Here is a 20,408-nt window from a genome sequence, read left to right as displayed (position 1 = left end):
TCATAAAGGACAATTATGCTGTTTGGAAAAGAATTTTTAACCACCCTGCAGTGAAACACAGGAAAATGAATTACAGACATTACATTTGTGCAAACATGTATAATAAAACCAGCAGAGTTAGACTGGTACCATTGTTTACGCTTTCTAACTTGAAAATTTAATGCAGAGACATTTGCCTGGTTTGTTTCTCTATGGTCTGAAATAGTAGCAAACAAACAAACAAAAACACAAATAAAAAAAAAATTTAAGAGTTTGATAAGAACATGAGATTCAAGAGATGAAATACACCACGCCCTCCCTGTTGTCCTCTGTAGCAGGAAAACAAATGAACTGTGGTAATCAGCCCACCATTCTATTTTGTTAGGTGCAGGGAGTAATGACAGAAAAGAATGGTCAAGCAATTTCCTTGACGTCCAAAAGCAAGCTTTTTCTTTATGCTCTGATCAGCTAAATTACAGATATAGAAATTACCTTCATGCTTTTAAGGCGTTTTGTCTGTGGATTAGGAATGATGGATTTCAGTTCTTGAATAAATGTGAACATTTGAATGCGTATATAACTGAGAATAGAGATTTAGAATGAGACTGGAATGCTTCTTACTTGAAATTTGTATTTCAGCACAAAAGGTAGGGAAGGAATGAAGGATGCCTAGCAGCCCTAAAGCATCTAAGTTAAAAGAATGGCCTGATTTCTAAACAGCTGCAGTTGTAGCAAAAGGACCACTGAGGCTTCGTCATCTAGCCAAGGATGAGAGGCAGATGAAGCAGTTTCACATTCTCAAAAAGGAACAGTAACATATAAAAGATGAATAGAGCTAGTTCAAGGAGGGAGAGGAAACGCCGACTAGAAGATAAGATTATTTTACATGATTTACTGGGTATAATCAGGAATCCTTCAACCTAAAAAGAGGTTGAAACAAATTAATTGTAAGATTGTAGTGAGTGATCAAAAAAAAATTTTAAGTGAGCTATTTGCCTATTAAACAATCCTACTAAGCACTCAGATTGAAGCTTCACATTTTGGATTTCCTCAGTTTTCAAACAGGAAATATACCTATTAAGAATATTAAAAACAAGGGGCTGGTATCTTCCATCTCATTATCAAGAACCTTAGAGGCCCAAACACTAACACTGAAGACTTCCTGCATTCTTCAGCTTCTAACCTGTAACTCATTGCTGTAGCTTTTTCCTTCTTTTAATTAACAGATGGACACCTCTCACTACTATATCACTCTGTTTTGCTGGATACTTAACAAAAAATTTAAAACATCTATAACCAATTTCCTTTTAAAATTAGTAAAGAACAAATTTCTATACAGGTGATTTGGCTAAATGGCTTCCAAGTGGTCTTTTTGAAAAAAAAAAAATCAAGAAATAATGCTGATTAAACTTTATGAATTGATTTTTGATTGCACATAATAGATACAGTCGTTAATACTTATCAAACACAAAGATGTTTGAAATTACACAAGTGGTTACTTGGCTTATTTCAGTGTCAGGTACTACTCTGAATCCTTCTACACTGGCTTCTAAGAATATTGCATCCATCATCTTTTTAAATGAACATTTTGGTATTAGTAGTATGAGATCACCTGCACATAAAAATCAAGTTTCCTGTACTTAGGGAGTTAGTCATCCTGTATGTGACAGCAATTTGATGACCTTTAGAGAGCAACTGCTAGCTAGCTATCCTGAGACTAATGATTAGCAAATATAACTTCTTTTTCCTCCACCTCTCAAAAGTCAAAAACAGGTAAAGTTATTTTAATCAAAATAGTACTATCCACTTCTCACTTCAATCAAATAGCTGCCACTAAGTTAAGGAAGGTAACATAACATATCATTCTTCATGCCAAGGACCAATTATATTAGATAGAACAGGCACAAACTTTTTTTTTAAAAAACAAAACAAAACAAAACAGAGTACCTAACACTTCTTTCTTTAAAGATCCTTAGGTTTACTTATCAGTCCTTGATAATCCATATTAACCATTTCTTGGTTTTTGTACTCAAGCCTTCTCAGAGCATGTGCTTTACTAACTACTCTATTTGCCTTTTCTCTATAATCACTGTTCATTCCAAATCCACTCTCTTCTGGAAAAATCCACCATCTTTTTTTGGCCTAAAACCAAGTTAGTATTTTCATTAGAAAACCCACTACTTTTGGGCCCCTTACCTAGCTGGACCTCTGGAAACAGAGTACACCTCTGCTCTGACCATTTATCTATCACAACCTTCCAGTTGCCTTGGTGCATAATTCCCCAGAGGACAGTCAGCCTGTCTTTGGACAGCTAAGATCTTTATGGATGTGTTTGACAGGCAGTCAGTTTGGACTTCAAGACACTGCCCATCTAACGACACTGAAGTATGCAGGCTGACAACTTGCTGGTGAGTATTTCAAAACACACAGTATTCTTCCCATTCTACTTCTCTAGAAATAAAAGGCAAATCCTTCTTTCTGCTGTTTCTAAAGCTTCTTCAGCCTGAATTAGATGTAGACAATCTAGCAAACTAACCTGCTCCATTTTCCACTCCTGTTCAGTTTCCCATATTGATGTGGAGTTTTCTTTCTAAAACACATCAGCCTATGCAGCTGTCCACATCAGTGTTGCACGACCCTCCAGACATAAAAGTACCAGAAGAAACTCATTCTTCATATAATCTTGCAAAATCAAATTTGTAAACCTTCACGATTTATATTTACATAAAAGAAAATACTTTGGCAAAAAAACTATGCCATGTCCACTACAACACTGTACAGTTGCTTATAATATCATTGGAAGTATTTTACAGAACACTTCTGCCTCATCATCATGTCTTTACACTAGTAGGAAAATGTACTTTCATTTCCTAGCTGATACAATTGCATTAAAAAGAAAAAAAAAATCCATGGGGGAGGCAGAGAGGAATCAAATAAAGGAGGAAACAATCAATGGGCTTCGCGAATGACAGAGAAGCTGCATCTTAGCTGAAGAAATAGGCACAGACATTCCTCAACCAGCAAGCTGAATAGGCCAAGAGCTTCAACCTTGAAGTTGAAGTCAAAAGGAAGTTTGCCTGCATAAATTAATTAGCACTTAATTCTATCTATACCAGACAATGTAGCTGGAAAAGGAGATGAAAGAGGAAAAGGAAGCCAGAATATGCCAGGCTATTTAAACAAGTTAGACAGAAGCATTCTCTGCATACTTTTCTTCTGAAAGCACCACACATACTTAGAGCAGTGTATAATAAGTTTTTATATTTGCTAGTTGCTGACAAATAGATCCAAGAAGAGCTCATGCAATGCAAGTAGGGTGTTTCCCAATACCTAGTCTTTGCACAGAACTAAAAACAAATTTGTCAGATTAAGGATGAATGTGGTTTTCCTTCAAATATCTAATTCTGGCCACATGACAACCGAAGAATTTATCAATAACCCAACTCTCTGATAACCTAATCAGGTTTTAGACTGACTGCTAGCAGCATGCCCATTTTATGTGACAAGCTAACTGCTATCCTTCATAAATCCTCAAACTAAAACAGCATTCAGCAAGACAGCCTAAAATATTTTAGTACTGAATGTCCATGAGCTCAAAAATCATGTCACCTACCAGGATGGCTTGTCCATCCCTCTTCTGCATTACAGGGAACACCAGGCTGATAGAATGACCGGCTCCCAACACATATTGCCAAGACAAAACACACCTGGTGCTGACTGGATTAGCCTTTGCAGCTGAACCACCTGAGATACGCTTGAAGACGTGCTTCATGCTGAAACATGTCAACAAAAACAAGAAGGGGGAAATTTGAGCCAAAGCTTATTGCTACAAGAAGAAATGAATCAGCAAGTCAACAGGGTTCACAGAGTACCCATGCAAACCATGGCTTATATAAGAAGGCTGGAACATGTCCAAAAACTATTGGACATGTGGAAAAAACAGAATACTGAAGGAATGGGATACAAGGGCCTCTCTTTAGCCAATGTTGTTTCCTTTATTCAGAAGGTCCTGATATCAAGACAATGAAATACGATTTTCCTTAGCTGACTAAATACATGGTTTCAAGAACTGCATATTTAACTTGTGCATAGTCAGAAGACCAAATACAAAATACAACACCACTATAAAGGAAGCCGCAGTACTCTATACAAGTAAAGATTTCAGTAACTTTTCAAGTGTATGTGTTGGGTAGAATACATAATGTATGAATTTAAAAAAAAGACAAACTTTAGCACTTACTATTTGTTCTTCAACTTTATTTCAGTGATTTCAGTTATATACAAGTAAGAACTCATTTAACATTCACCACCTATAATTACATGTTAATCATTACCTTCATGACAGATCTGAGATTTTAGTGGTGTACAAACAGTGGATTAAGCAGGATGACAAATTAAGGCATCTTTTCCAGAAATAAAACTTCAAGAAACAGCAGCTGAACACACTCAGTTGGCAGCAAGAAGCCTCTATCCAAAACAGAGACACTTACTACATTTCTTGTGAAGTACACACTTCACCATTATACGTTTTACAATTAAACTGTTCAAAACCTGCTTGCAGCTACAAGTCTATTGCAGAGCCAGCATTTGACTCCCAACTCTGATCCTTCTAGCTAACAGATTTCCTTCACCGTGAAAATGGTGACGGCTCATTAGTCAAGTCTGCCAAAGAACCAACAGTTAAGAGCAAAGAGGGTGACACATAAGAGCAAACAAAAGCAAAGCAACAAAAAAATAAAACTATAGATTAACTATTCAATTTGAATTACTTACTCTAAGACTTAACAAGTGCTTCAATGCCAAAAAAAGATCTGCAGTGAAATTAGAATTACGAAAACAAGATTACAATCCAACATAAAATTGTTCTTAACACTAAAACATCTGCATCAGTCTATTTGTGCATACATGTTAGGACAAGCTAACATGAAAAATATGAATAGCACGACAAAGGAAGTATCTGCCTCTAAATAGAAGTTGTGCGCTGTTGCCTGAAGTCCCTGCTTTGTTATTGATACTTTAGTAGTAAACAGGAGAGTAAAACCTTCCTGAAGAAGTCTCAGCCTATCCATGTAATAAAATTGCACCTCATCTGTGATGATTATTTCACAGTATCTCTCACTAGCCAGAGAACTGCAAAATAAATCTCAGATGTGTAATAGAGAAATATGGTACCTCCCAATTCTGTGTAACCAAAGATGCACAGAAACAATAATTCTGAAATGCTCACATAGAATATCTGGTATTTTAAAAAAATAATTAAGCTTTTCCTCTCAAAAAGATGGAATCTGTTCAAAATAAGTATTCTTGCTTTTCCTTTTTTTTTTAATCTTTATTAAAATAAGTCCTAGGTCTTATTAAAAGAATAGGTCCCAAAAACCTATTTTCAAAAAAAAAAGACTCATAAAAATCTGCACCAGTAGAGGTGATCCACTGCCACTGTTGAAATGGACCACCCATACTGCCTCACTGTGCTCGCATCCACTGCTTGGTCTCTATAAACATTCATCAAATGTTGATGAATGTCAATAGCTGCCATTGTTTCCACATGGACGAATTCAATGACACACCTTTGCTCCACATACACTTCCATGTCAGATGCCATTTTGTCAGACTGCCCCTCTGCTGCCATTTGTCATACAGCAACAAAATGTAACAGAATACTGGTGGAAAGGTTCAGTCTCTACTACCATACCACCAACATCCACCTCTGACACCGTGGGCCAACATAATAAAATAGGAGGCGTTACTTTCGGAGCCATCCTCAGCATTTAAGACAGTATTTTTCCTATGAAAATATTTCCCCTCCCAGAAGTCAAGCATTTTCTCTGGGTAGTTAAAAATATCTTTAAGTTATTGTACTCGTATACTTGAGTCGGAGCAAAAGATTAAGACAGCAGGATGAAAAAATGTGTTTTGCCCCATGGTACTAATTAGGACTAAGACAATGATTCCTGTTGCAATATAGTAAGATCAAAATTCTGCAACACTTCAATCATACACTTACTAAAAAACGCCTTATCATTTTGGTTGTGTTGTCTCTAATTCTTTACAAGTAGCTACCTGCATCTGCTGATGAATTATAGAATTAAAAATGTTTAAATTAAAAAATATATATATTTAGTTTCAACTTCTCCGAAAAATACCACGAACAACTTCAGGCAAACAGGAATAGAAAACCAAAGGAGTCCAGTTTGTCTACACAGAAGTGCTCATACAGAGCCATAAGAACACATTGATACCAGATACAGAAAACACGTTCTGTGATTCAAGCATGACAGAACAGTTAGACTGCAGAGAATACCCCTAGCACTTCTTGCCAGAAAGCGACCCCAGTTACCAGTTCTCACACACCTTCCCTACTACCTACTGCAAAAAAAATTCGGCAATTAAAACAAAGGTTTATCATCTCACATGTGAAGGCAAGAGAAGATACTAGTACTACACTGTAGTGCAACTATAACAAGAAGTGCACTCAAAACATTTTATTCCTTTCATCTCCTTGAATGCCTCTATACAGACACCTACCCGAATCACTCCACCACTGCCAATTCACAGCACAGGAGTCTGAATCAGCTTCTGAACTTGGATCACAGAGTCACCAGGATGCAGCACAGAGTTTATCAAACCATCCACCACATGGAACTGTGAAAAATAATTAAACAATGTTTTCAAGATGACAGGTATAAATGACTTCATTAAAAACAGACAGTTTCAAATCTACACATTACTTCTGCTTCAACATCAGAATTAAACACAGAAGACACCGAAGGGGTAACGTGTAACTTTTCAACACAAGAACCATTCTACAGTTACTCATGTATATCCCCTGTCAAATCTCAAAGTAATACAAATAGTGAGCCAAAACACAAAAAAAGCTAGAACTCATTATCACGTCCTCATTTTATACCAGACAAAACCAAAACATATGCATTGTTATCAAGCTTGAGTTCAAAAAAACTGTTTGTTATTTGTGTGGATGGATTTTTAATGTAATAATAGAGTTAACAAAATGCAACCAAAAACAGCAGTTAGTTATGTGCAGGACCTACACTAGATGACTTCTTCCTTAAAGGCTGCTTTTTGCTTTGCTTTTCTGGCAAAGCTGAAGCATGTTCTCTGAGAGAGAGTCCATACCACATTGTCACAAAAATTCCCACAGGCCTCATGGGGAAATACAACTCCCAGCAACAGATAAGTCCTTCAAAATGCAGCAATTACTTTAATGAACCTGCCAGACACCTTTCATTTAGCTTAACATGAGATTTTATCGAAAGTCTGCAGCCACAGCTATTGGCAAGACAGTTGCTTACAGGTAGTTGGACCTCTTCTGAGAAGTTTTTTCTGCTTAGAGAGCATTTATGGAGAATTGCCATATACTCCGTATGTTGAGGACACAGTTTTACTATGTAGCCCTGGCTAGTAAACTGGAATAATGAAGTAAGTCCATGATGTACATGAAACACACCCACTGCCTCATCTTGATAACATTTCTTGGGGCCAGTTCAAATAAGGTGACAAAATACAGAAGGAGCACCATAAATTACAGGACAGTTTTGTCATCTGCTTTCAAAACAGTAAACAAATTTCACACCAAAAAATATCTAATAAATTTAGGTAAGTGAAATCTTTCTCTAAAGAAAAAAGATTTTGGGGGGGGATATCAGATTCTGACTAATGAACTATACTATTTTTATAAAGTATTCAACAGTCACAAAACTGAGTTTAATAATGCCAAAAATTTCTAAGGTTATGTGCAGCAATAATAGTCTTTAAAACAACTTCTTCTGTCACTTTCAGAATACCTACTGTGATTTAGCAATCTCTAAAACTTCCATTCTAATGTAACTATTTAACAGATGATTTGAGTTTCAACTTTGCCAAGACACTGCTGATAATCATTTCCCAAGGTCTTACAGCCAGCACATCAAGAAACCCTGAATGATGCCAGGGTTCTATGACCATATAGCTACTTCCCTGGTTTGTTTTGAGGAAAAAAAAAAAAAAAGAAAGAAAAAAAAAATGTTGTCTTTCCTTATGGTGGTGGAACTTTCTTTGGAAATTTTCCTACTACCTTTCCACCTACAGCCAAAATTTTTACGTGACCAAAAATACTAACCTAAGTTTCGTATTAAATAAAGTTCATATCTGGCCAGCAACTCCCTCCACACACACCCCACTTAGAAACTGCTGTCTTATGATGCACAGACTGAAACAGCTTTCTTGGTTCATAACTAAGAACAGCAGAATAACTTCCCTCTCCTTTGTCTCACCTTCTTCCACAGAAGATTAAAATTTCAGTTCGGCTGCAGATTTAAGTGGCACCCTTAAAGTGGACTGACAAACATGCTGACTCCTCCAGATGACATGTTCAGAACTGCGACTGCCTCCATCAAGTCCTGAATTCTGTGCTACGCTGCAACAGTGCTTCAATCTGTGACTTTCACAATATCACAAGCAGCAAGGACACAGTAATTGTAGGGCCATATAAGCAACGACCAATTGCAATGATCACTACATGAAGGATTATTACCTAGGCGTTATCTAAGGACTGGAACTCTCTCCTCCGTCTACTTTTCTCTCTCCCTACTGACAAATATGGCTTTGTTACACTAGCTCAAAAGACAGACATTATTTTAACCTGTCAATTATGTGCTCCTGTGACCATTAACCACTTCCTTGTTACTAAGACTAAGATTTAAGTTTTTCTTTTTTTCTTTAATAACCAAATTGACTATTCTGCCAGACGTACTACAAGCACTCAATGCTGAGCTTGTCTCCAAAACTGAAGGTTTAGAAGTAGGAACATGTTATGTTCCTATCTTGTTCTGGCACTTCTTCCCCTAATTTTTTATCCACAACGTGATAATTTAGAAATCAAGAATCTACAACTACTTCTAGGTTTTGCATTATCACATACTTCAATCCTTAATTAAAACACGTGATGCCTAATTAACACCAATAACTGATTCCAACTCGAAGTCCTAATGAGTGGGTCACTCAGTAAAAAAGCACATATGTTACATTTGAGTTAAACTCATTCAAGAAGAGTTGTAAACCAGAACTCTCCCCAGCTAGACAAATTTTGCCACTGAGTGCACAAAATCATCCCTTGTAAACAACATCTGATAGAGAACAAGTATTTTTGTGGCCGCAAAGCCAAGTATGAGAACAGTCAACTTGAATTTTACTATATTATGCTTCAGAAAGTCATGCTCCATTTAAAAAAAAAAAGTTGTGAATTAAGAAAATCAGAAGAAAATGCTTTTGTTGTTCTCCATTTCTGGTCATCTGGTTACTGTTGTTCCTTTTTTCAACAGTTCTATGGCATGAAAGATCAGAATATGAGTAGCCTCATGAAGTTCTGTGCAGGTATTGCAGGAAAAGATAAAGGTGGGGTTAGCATTGTTATCCAGGTCTTCAGATTTTGGAAGAATATATCTTGAAGCCCGTGCTTGAACCAGTAGTAATGTAAGTTCATAACCCAAATCCATCCACTACTTTGAACAGACTTACTGGAGAAAGATTATATATCCAGCATCATTTCACTACTCATTTCACACAAAGCCAAAATGCATCATCACACTGCTCCTAGCAATACAGACACACTGACTGATAGCAGTAAGCAATCAGAATGATCATTTCAAGTAGCAAAATTCCTCAGAAATACTCCATTAAACAAGTTTTGAAAGACTCAGACTATTAAAAATGTTTGTTAGTCCTACTGCATCAGGAGATGTATACAAGCTAGCATTTTGTTTTCACAAAGAATAGAAGAAAAATTCTTTTCCTACTAAATGATTCTCCCCTTATTCACCTACCACAACAAAAGAAAACATAGAGATTTCCTTAAGCATGCTTCTGTTGAATGCATAGTTCAAACTAAGGGGAAAATAAAGAGAAAAATATGAATTTATGTATTCACGAACACAAATACAATGAACACACATAAAAATCGATAATTTAGCAATAATATTAATACAGTTGGGTATGAACAGAACAAAGAATCTTATCCATGAGTACTTTCTGAAAGCAACTAAATACTTCCTGCATCAGATTCTTTTTATTAAATGGAGATAATGGAGGAGAGATACAATTACAGAAAACACACACCCAAATTATTTTGTATTACAATAAGTTATTTTGACACATTTATTCTTCACTCATTCCAAAAATCAGTATGAAGAGTTCAAACATCCTTGACTACTATCCTTCAAAATGTTTATATATAATTTCATTATATAGCAATTCTTTCCTGGAAAGTAAGTGATCGACAGGAGAATGAATACACTTGCAGTTTCTGTGCAAGTTCAGGTACTTGCCAACAAGCAGCTCAACAAATTGGTTTTTACACAACCTAAAAATAGAGAAATTTGACACTGATCCTACTTTCTTCTCTAGATGAATGACTCCATGACAGGACAGGAAAGAAACCCTCCTAAACAATGCATGTTATTGCACTCAGCTCAGCTTCAACACTGGCTGTAATTTCAGCAAGCACAACTCAACCCCTACCCAAGTATCAAGACTGATACAACAAAATTTATTATCTTAGCAGAAGGAGTGATTTCCATTTTGGAAATTAAAGTTAGGGATCTTAAAACACCTCTTTTCTTCTTTCTTCTCAGATAGACACACACACCCCTCTATGTTTATACGTATCACAAGACAAATGTGAAAATAAATATTTAGTTCACTCTTGTGAACCTTTTCTGCCCAACATTAAGACACAACAGACATACAGAAACTAGAGTTCAGTCTTTCATGAGTCTCTGATTCTTCCCAAAAGAAACAAATATCTACAGGAGAGAGGAGGGGGCAGTCAGAAGAGAGCAGAGAGAAAAAGATTTTAACTTTCATGTTTTGAAGTGAAAAAAAACATAAGAAGGACAACTTCCAAATTAGAAAAAGTGAACATAGTTCATAATATCTGCAGATATTCATTCAAGGGGCAAGAGTAGAGAATATGAACATTAAGGTGTGACAATAAAAATACACATGCTCTCAGGTTTAAAGTATTTTCCAATTTACCATGCTCTAGATTGCTACTACACATACACTACCACAAATGAAGTACACACCTGAAGAAAATATGAAAAAATAATCACAACTGTTTCATGCATATTTAAAAAAAACAAGAGTCTGTTGACCTTTCAATTGCTAAATAGACTGTGAATGCATTTCTTTTAAGATGAACTGTAGTAAATTTTGGCTTGAGACTGGGATAAAGACTGTACCGTGTGATCTTTATTTCACAAGATTAAGTTTTGGTCCCATAGAACTTGATAGCTTCACAACAGTTCCTCTTATGTATAGAAAAGATCAGCATTAGGAACCTACATTAAGTAAAAAATATATATATATCATCTCTGGTTAATGCTTAGCTTAATCCTTGTACTACACAATTTGAGAGGAAAAAAAAAATCTGCTAGAATATAGCATTCAAAATAATTCAGGACTTGATATATTCTGAGGAGTTTTGTTTCAACCCTTGCATGTTGGAAAAATAAATTATTTTCTACTAACCGTATTTTCCTCTGATATGTGACATGAAATACCTGTCAGCAAACTAGGAGAAGTTATTTCACAGAATCATACAACGGTTTGAGTTGGAAGGGATTTTAAAGGTCAGTCAGTTCTAAACTCCCTTGCCTTGGGCAGGGATAACTTCTATTACAGCAGGTTGCCCAGGTCCCCATCCAACCTGGCCCTGAACACCTCCAGGGATGAAATATTCACAGCTTCTCTGGGCAGTGCCAATGCCTCACTACCCTCAAGTAATGAGCTTCCTTTTATTATCTAATTTAAACTTCCCCTCTTTTAATTTAAAAACTATTACCCATATCTCATCGCTACACTCCTTAATACAAAGTTCCTTCCCATTTTCCCTGACAGCCCCCTTTTAGGTGTAGGAAGGCCACAGTAAGGTTTCTCCAGAGCTCTCTCTTATCAAGGTTGATCAACCCAAGCTCCTGTCTTCACAGGAGAGGGGTTCCAGCATACTGATCATCTTCATGGCCTCCTCCAGAAGCACTCCAACAGTACCACATCCTTCTTAAGCTAGGAGCCCAGAGCTTAACACAGTACTCCAGATGGGATCTCACAAGAGCAGAGTAGAAGGAAAAAATAAAAAATAAAAAAAATCCCCTTCCTCACCTTCCTGCATTCCAGGGTACGGTTGGCTTTCTAGGCAGCAAGCACACACTGCTGATTCATGTCCAATTTTTATTTATGTTTAAATCATCCAACACCTCCAAGCCCTTATCCTCACGGCTACTCTCAATCCATTCATTACCCAGTCTGTACTGATGTCTGGGATTGCCCCGATCCAGGTGCAGGACTATGCACTTGGACTTGTTCAGCTTCATGAGGTTCACATGGGTCCACTCCTCAAGCCTGCCAGGGCTTCCATCCTCTGGATTGCAACCTTTCCTCCAATGTGTTGACCATACCACACAACTTGGTGCAAACATGCTGAGGGGGCATTCAACCTCACTGTCCATGTCACCAACAAAGAAGTTAAACAGCATTAGTTCCAATACCAACCTCCGAGGAGTACCACTCATCACTGGTCTCCACTTAGACACTGAGCTGTTGACCACAACTCTCTGAATGCGACCATTCAGCCAATTCCTTATCTACTGAGTGGTCTCTCTATCAAAACCACATCTTTCCAGTTTAGAGACAAGAATGACATGCAGAACAGCATCAAATCCTACTTGTGCAAGACCAGGTAGGTCAGCTGCCCTTCCTTTATCCGCCAGTGCTGTAACCCCACTGCAGAAGGCCACCAAATCTGTCAGACAGGACTTGCCCTTAGTAAAGCCATGCTGGATGTCCCCAGACACCTCTCCGTTCTCCACATGCCCTAGCACACTTTCCAGGACAATCTGCTCCCTGACCCTGCAGGGGAGAGATGAGACTGACTACCTTGCTCTTCTCTGGGTCTTCCTTTTTCCCCTTTTTAAAAATAGGTGTTATGTTCCCCTTTTGTGGACACTGGAAAACTCACTCAACTGCCATAACTTCTCAAATATAATAGATGGTGGCTTAGCAACATCATCTGCCAGTTCCCTGAGGACCATCAGATGCATCTCATCAGGTCCCATGGATTTCTGCCCAGGATGCCTCCTGCATGACATCCAGGTCACCAAATTAGAGAAAAATGGACTTGATGGATGAACTACTTGCTGGGTAAGGAATTGGCTGGATGGTAACAACAACACAGTTGCAGTCAGTGGCTCAGTGTTCAAGTGGAGACCGGTGACGAGTGGCATTCCTCAGGAATTGGTGTTGGCACTGGAGTTATTTAACATCTTTGAAGGCAAGATGGACAGTAGAATTGAGTGCACCCTCAGCAAGTTCGCAGATGATACCTAGCTGAGCAGTGCTGTTGATGCATTAGAGGGAAGGCATGCATCCAGAGGAACCTGGACAGGCTTGAGAGGTGGGCCCATGCCAACCTCATGTAGTTCAACAAGGCCAAGTGCAAGGTCCTACACCTGGGTCAGGGCAATCTCAAGCATAGATAAAGGTTGGGCAGAGAATGGCTTGAAAGCAGCCCCGAGGAGAAGGATTTGAGGATGCTGGTTGATGAAAGACTCAACATGAGTCGGCAATGTGCACTTGCAGCCCAGAAGGCCGACAGTATCCTGGATTTCATCAAGAGAAGCGTGACTGGCAGGTTGAGGGAGGTGATTCTGCGCCTCTACTCTGCTCTTGTGAGACTCCACCTGGAGTACTGCATCCAGTTCTGGGGCCCCCAACACAAGGACATGGAGTTGTTGGAGCAGGTCCAGAGGAGGGCCACGAAGATGATCAGAGGGCTGGAGCACCTCCCCTATGAGGACAGGCTGAGAGAGCTGGGGCTCTTCAGCCTGGAGAAGAGAAGGCTTTGAGGAGACCTTATAGCAGCCTTCCAGTACCTGAAGGGGAGCTTCGGGAAAGCTGGGGAGGGATTTTTTTTAGAAGGGCATGCAGCGACAGGATGAAGGGAAATGGTTTTAAACTAGATTTAGACTAGATATTGGGAAGAAATTCCCTACTGTGAGGGTGGTGAGACACTGGAACAGGTTGCCCAGTGAGGCTGTGAACGCCTCCTCCCTGGAAGCATTCAAGGCCAGGCTGGATGGGGCTTTGAGCAACCTGGTCTAGAGGGAGGTGTCCCTGCCTATAGCAGGGGGGTTGGAACTAGATGATTTTGAAGGTCCCTTCCAACTGAAACCATTCTATGATTCCATGTTTTGTGCACCTTCAGCTTCCATAGGCAGTCTTGAATCTGATCTTCAGTTCTTCACAGTGAGCAGTCCTTCATTCTTCCAGTCCCTACCTTTGCCTTCTGTGACTTAGGCGGTGTGACTAGCGCGCACTCTGGTGAAGACTGAGGTAAGAATGTCACTGAGTACCTCCGCCTTCTTCATGGCAGTTGTAGCTAGGTTTCCTGCCTCACTCATCAGGGAGCGTGGGCACAGTTTCTTTTATCTTCCTTTATTGTCTTGTGTACTTGAAAAACCCTTCTTGTTATTTTTTAGATCTCTAGTCAAGTTCAGTTCCAGCTGTGCCTTGCCTTCTTGACTACTTCTCTGCACTTCTGGGCACTGCCCATGCATGTTGTTTTTGTGTTTTAGTTTGGCTTGACTTAGCCAAGCTAAGTCTCCTGTATTCTCTGCCCAAATTCCTACATATCAGGTTCTTGGGTCCTAACAAAAGCATCTATAAATATCTCCCAACTCACATTTTCTCATTTATTTCCAAGTTTCCCAAGGGATTACATGCACTAGTGCCCTGAAGTGCCAAAAGCTTGGCTTCCTGAGGACTGGGGTCTTGATTCTACTTAAAACCCACCCTATATATCTCAAGATTGAGAAGTCTACCAGCACATAATCACAGCAGCCCAGAGTTTCTCCAGTCTTGACATCTCCAGTAAGTTCTTCCGCAATGGTGAGTAACTGGTCCAGCAACACATGTCCCTTGGCAGGGTTTTCTATCACCTGTAATTTTGCAGATTAAAGAGTAGGATGTACAAATGAACTACTGGCATGAGAAATAATTTTTTAGCTGCTCAGGGATACTTGGAAAACCATCCATTTGATATGTTACTACTCCGATGAGTAAGTAACAAACAGCAAAGCTTCTCCTGCAGAAGTAATTTTTGCTAATAGTAGTCTAAATGAAAATTAGTTCACACAACTAAGTCAAATGTTTCTCATTTGTCTAAGAAACACACTGTAAGGAAAAGAAATGTAAACTTAAACTTAGATCTAAAGGAAAAGATTTTACTTGAGATTATATGAACGTATTTTTCCTCCTTACAATTGAAAGGGAAGAAAAACTTACTTTTCTACATCATTGCCACTCTAATCTTCCTAGAGAAGCAGAGAGAAGCATAGTATTGGAGTCTGTGTCTGAGTGAAAGATAATCCTAAATCAGCAACAGGAACTCAAAATCCAAGTCAAGTCACACTGAGTTTAATCCAATCTACAGACTGCTACAGAAAGACTAAGACCTAATTTTCCCTACTCACACCTGCCTTCCGTTCAATCTAGAGTTCACACAACCAGTACAACAAGGAGGACACAAGGAACTACAGGCCAGTCAGCGTCACCTCAACCCCTGGGAAGGTGACAGAGAAATCACTTCTAGTCACACGTAGGACCCAGAGAGTAGCAATCAGTGGTGCAAAGTCTAGTTTGCTGGAGGCCAGTAATGAGCAGAATGCTCCAGGGGTCTATACTGAGTACAGTCCTGTTTAACATCTTCATTAACAATCTAGATGACGGGGCAGAGGACATCCTCATTAAATTCACAGACAACACAAAAGCGGGGGGAGTGGCTGACTCACCAGAGGGCTGTGCAGCCATCCAGAGGGGCCTCAATAGCCTAGAGGCAGGCAGACAGAAACATCATGGAGTTGAACAAGGAGAAGTGCAGTCTTGCACCTAGGGAGGAATAACCTCAAATTGGACTGGAAAGCAGACCTGCAGAAAAATGCCCGAGGGTCCTGGTAGACACCAAGGTCAACTAGAGTCAGAAACATGCCCTTGACACTAAAGCAGCAAACTGTATTTTTGGCTGCATTACGCAAAGTACTGCCTGAAGGTAAAGAGGTGATCCTTCTCCTCTTCTCAGCACTGGGAAGGACACATCTAGAATGCTGTGTCCAGTTCTGGGCCACCTAGTACAAGAGAGACCTGGGCATACTGGAAATAATCCAAAAGAGGGTCATCAAAATGATGGAGGAATCGAGCACCTCTTCTGTTAGGCTGAGAGAGCTGAGTTCAGCCTGAAGGCTCACGGGGATCTCACCAGTGTCTCACCTACCTGAAGGGAGGGTGCAAATAAGATGGAGCCGGGCTCTTTGCAGTGGTGCCTTGTACTGAGACAAGAAGCTATGTGCACAAACTGGAACACAGAAGGTTCTCTCTGAGTACCAGGAAGCAATTCTGTGCTGTGCAGGAGACAGAGCACTGGCACAGGCTGCCTAGAGAGGTCGTGGAGTCTCCTCCTTGGAGATCTTCAAAAAGCCACCTTAACATGAGCCTAGGCACCCTGTTCTGGATGTCTCCGCTTGAGCATGGGTTGGACCCAATGGACCCAGAGGTCCCTGCCTACCTTGACCACTCCATGATTCTGTAAAACACACCATGAGTCGAATCAGTAACTGATGCAAAATAAGACTCTGCAAGATACTGGAGGGAATTTCCTTCTAATTACGTTGACACGTTCACCTTCAGTACAAAATCTTTGCACATAAAGCAAAGAACCTACAACAGGAAGAGGAACCATCTTGTTTCTTGTTGGAGAAGATTCAGCAGATCATTGGACTACGCATTCCACACTGATTTTCTAAACTTAGACTCCTTTAAAGTAAAGGTGATAATTATTACTTTTGTTTTTTCTCTTAGCATTTAAAAACTGCATCAAAAAACATTTACAAGAGTTGCAAATGGCTTACAACAGCACATTCAGGTAGTAAAATTCAGTATTGTTGGTCAGATTTTATAATTTAGTCTGCCTTGGATTCACAGGATTGGAATCAACCAGAGTCAACAAAAACATTGGAGAAGGCTGTCTGGAGTGGAAAAAAAAAGAATAGTTAACCATTCCAAATCTCAGTCCTACAGATACTCCAGGCCACCAGAAGAAGCAAAGTTATTATGGTCTAGATAATGTTATGTCAGCAGTTGTACATCTGAAGCTCAGAACTGGAAGAAATACCTACAGGATGTAGGTGAAAGACAAAATTTCTCAGCAAATGCTGTAAATATTTTTGTAACAAAATGTTAATTTTATAACATTTAAAGTAATGCTTTACATTTATAAAAGGCTTGAAGAAACGAAACTATACCACACAGAAGAGACCATCATCCCTTACATGTCAAACTATGCTTGTTGTTATTTTTGTTTTGGTTTGTTTTTTGTTTTAATCTTAAGCTCATTTAAATAAACAAAGAACAAACTCTTAAATTCAAAAGTGACCAATATCAGAAAGTATTTTATCAGTAAATGTTCCTGCTTATTTTAGCCTTTCAGTTAGCATGGACTAATTATAAAACTAAGGTTAAAACAATCCTCTAGAAAATTCTGTAATGAATACCAACTTTTAATTCAAAACCTTTTTTTTTTTTTTTAAAATACCGAATTGATTTGTAAAAAGAAAAAAAGATGTGAAATACACAGTTGGGCCACTGCATCTTTCATCTGTCCTACTGCATCAGAAGCTGCCACTCTATAGCAGATAGTACCACTTCTTATAGTAGGATGCAACCCATTTCTAATTTTAAAAAGTGAAACAACTTATGCCACGTAAGTCCTTGTAATAAAACAACTACTGGGGAATGTTTCGCTGTTCAGATGTAAAGCACATCTAATAGTTTGTATGGATGAAAACAGTGTCTCTGCAGAGCACATGAGATTCTAATTCAAGTTAGAAGAAACGTGCATCCAGCTTAAACACTGCTAACAATAAATGTAAAAAACTTCCACAGAGCTGTCTTCTAGCCTGCTTTTAAGTCTACAGTATTAATGTCTTTGGTGGCCTAAGGAGAAGGGATACTTCAAAAGAAAATGGCAAGGAAGGATGAAACAAAGCGTAACAATCAAGATGCTTTTATAAATCAGATCACAGAGCAGATTTAAGTTGCAAACTACCTTATAAATAGTAAAATACACATTAAGACAATCGTTCAATTAAGATGTTTTTAGAGAAAAAAAGAGAGATGCACTAAATATGAAAAGTTTGTTCTACAATGCTACCAACAACATAAATACATTAGTAGAAAATCTAGAGTGAACTCTGAAGAGGTAAAATAAATAAATCAGTGGACTCCATAGTTTTTTTTTTCCTATTAGAACTATAAGTGACAAGAACTGAAGTCGTTCAAACAAAAAAGGACAGAAGCAAACCATGGACCTGATGGGACATTTCTTCATGCTATTATTTCTGATACTTTCAGAAAGATTCAGTAGCCACAGGACAGAGTTGCAGCCACTGGTAAATAGGGAGAGGAGTATAAACTATGGAACGTGTCGTGCTTGAACAGGTCAGGCCTTCCTTTGCCTAAAAGGACCAATATTTGTTTATAAAACACAAGATTTGGTGGTTAGAATGAAGACAGATGCCACAATACGGACAGGAATGAGGGCAGAGAAAGAAGACAGTTTCTTCATTCCTATTTACACTCTCAACAGAATCTCTCATAGCTATTCTAAAGAGGGCTACTGAGACCAGACCAACTAATACATCACAGTCAGGGAAGACTGGTGGACTGGCAGAACAAATCTGAAAGCACACAAGAACCAAAGTGAGGTGGACCTAAACACAGAGAAGTAACTGCAGAAATTCTTTTGGGCTGTACCTTGTCTCAGCGCATGGACGCTTGCTCGGTAGCATCACTAACATGTAAAGGATAAAGACTTCAAGGAGCAAGAGGGAATTCAAAACAGAAACATCAACATTTCCTCTTTCAAACCAGAAGACGATATTACGAAGACTGCACTCTAAGTCAGATGTTAATCTTGCATACCTACAAACACACATATACACAAAAAGAATACAGAAATACTTATAATTACGGCTTCAGCTACAGCCAACTTTAGATGAAGCTATCTCATTATTAAATGCTTGATTTAAATAAATCCATGCCTGCCACAGCTATGAAAATACTTGCTCTCAACTCCCTCCTCCTTCACGGTGCAACCACAAGACAGAACAACGCTGAGGACCTGACGTAAAAAATTAACCTCAGTGAATTATCTAACTGTACGACTAGTGACAGAAGAAAAAAAAACATTCAGAAAGTACAAGCAAAACTGCTTTAAACATACACACACTTTGATCCCCTGGGTTGGTTTAAGAGAGCTACAAAATTAAAGTTTTCAAATTACTTGAGAGTAGAAGAAAAATCTATGTACAAAATTACAGTTAGAAACTGAAACAAAGTGACTACCACCCTCTTTGCAAACAAGGAAGTAATACACAACAAAATGCCCTCCACCATGAGTTTGCTTCTTCATCATAACAAAATCCTGCAATATGTGAAGCTATTAGTGAATGTTTTCACTTCCTTTCTTGAGAATTTGCTGAAATTGCAGAGTTTAGGCAGAAGTGAAAATAAAAATGAGCAGCGAAAGATGTTAACAATGCTGTTTCTCTACCTGCAATATCAAGTAAATACATATATATCTCTTCAGAATGAAAGAAGAACATGTCACCAGCCTTAACAAATTAAATAAATGGTCTTATATGCTATGCACATGCATAAATATCCCCCAAAAAGAAAATACTCTTTTTCCACATACACCCCTATTGATAGCCTTCAAGTTTTCATTTCAGTATACAGAATGCATTAATCAAAAGAAAAAGCAAAGGTATAGGGAAATGAACAATAAAGAAAATACCAAAAGCCTAAGCCAGTAATTAATATTTATTACTATTCTCAATACAAAAAACAATAAGTCCTTTTAACCCCTTAATTTGTGAGAGTAGGGGAACAGATTTGAAAAGCACAGCCACCACATTCTGTTTTGCATGAGTGTGATATTTTTATTCATTTGACATATGTTGCTTCCTGAATGGATTTAATATATTTTGGTATTCCAGCACGAAACTGCTCTCATCATGTTTGGCACTTCATGTACAATGTAGCCAGGAAGCCACTCCTTACACTACTCAGCCATCTGCAGCACATAGCAAAGGTTTTAAAACAAGTGAACTTTTGCACTGTTGTAAATATGCAGTATTTCAGTATGAAAGAAAAGTTCTCATCTGTTAAATAGACTTTCCAACTAACTGCCTGCAGATAAATTCATGCAACACATAGCAGTTCAACACAAACTGAAGTGGGGGGGGGAGGGGAAGAAAATCTATTTCCCATCAGAAGACTATCAGTTAGTATTCTTTTTTTCTGACACAGTGCAGTCTATATATTAA

General features: G+C 38.6%; 1 protein-coding gene across 7 annotated transcripts in view; it reads right to left on the bottom strand.

Moving 5' to 3' along the window:
• ERBIN (erbb2 interacting protein) overlaps positions 1-20,408 on the bottom strand; it is a 114,080-nt gene that overhangs the window by 82,526 nt on the left and 11,146 nt on the right. For 2 of the 7 annotated variants that reach the window (XM_021379494.1, XM_021379492.1), the window contains one exon: positions 6,505-6,621. The exons of 1 other annotated variant lie outside the window; for it this stretch is intronic. Coding sequence is in view for 4 of the 6 variants with exons in the window: in XM_021379490.1 (XP_021235165.1) it covers positions 3,593-3,622 (30 nt within the window). In the remaining 2 variants the exon portion in view is untranslated. Of the gene's footprint in view, positions 1-3,592; positions 3,681-6,504; positions 6,622-20,408 lie in introns of those variants that run through there. 4 more of the 7 variants (XM_021379490.1, XM_021379491.1, XM_021379488.1 and 1 more) reach the window with 4 other exon arrangements.

Source organism: Numida meleagris, chromosome Z (genome assembly GCF_002078875.1).
Source record: "Numida meleagris isolate 19003 breed g44 Domestic line chromosome Z, NumMel1.0, whole genome shotgun sequence".
NCBI lineage: Eukaryota > Metazoa > Chordata > Aves > Galliformes > Numididae > Numida > Numida meleagris.
The sequence above is the reverse complement of the archived record's forward strand: the minus strand, read 5'-3'. Positions and strand labels throughout refer to the sequence as shown.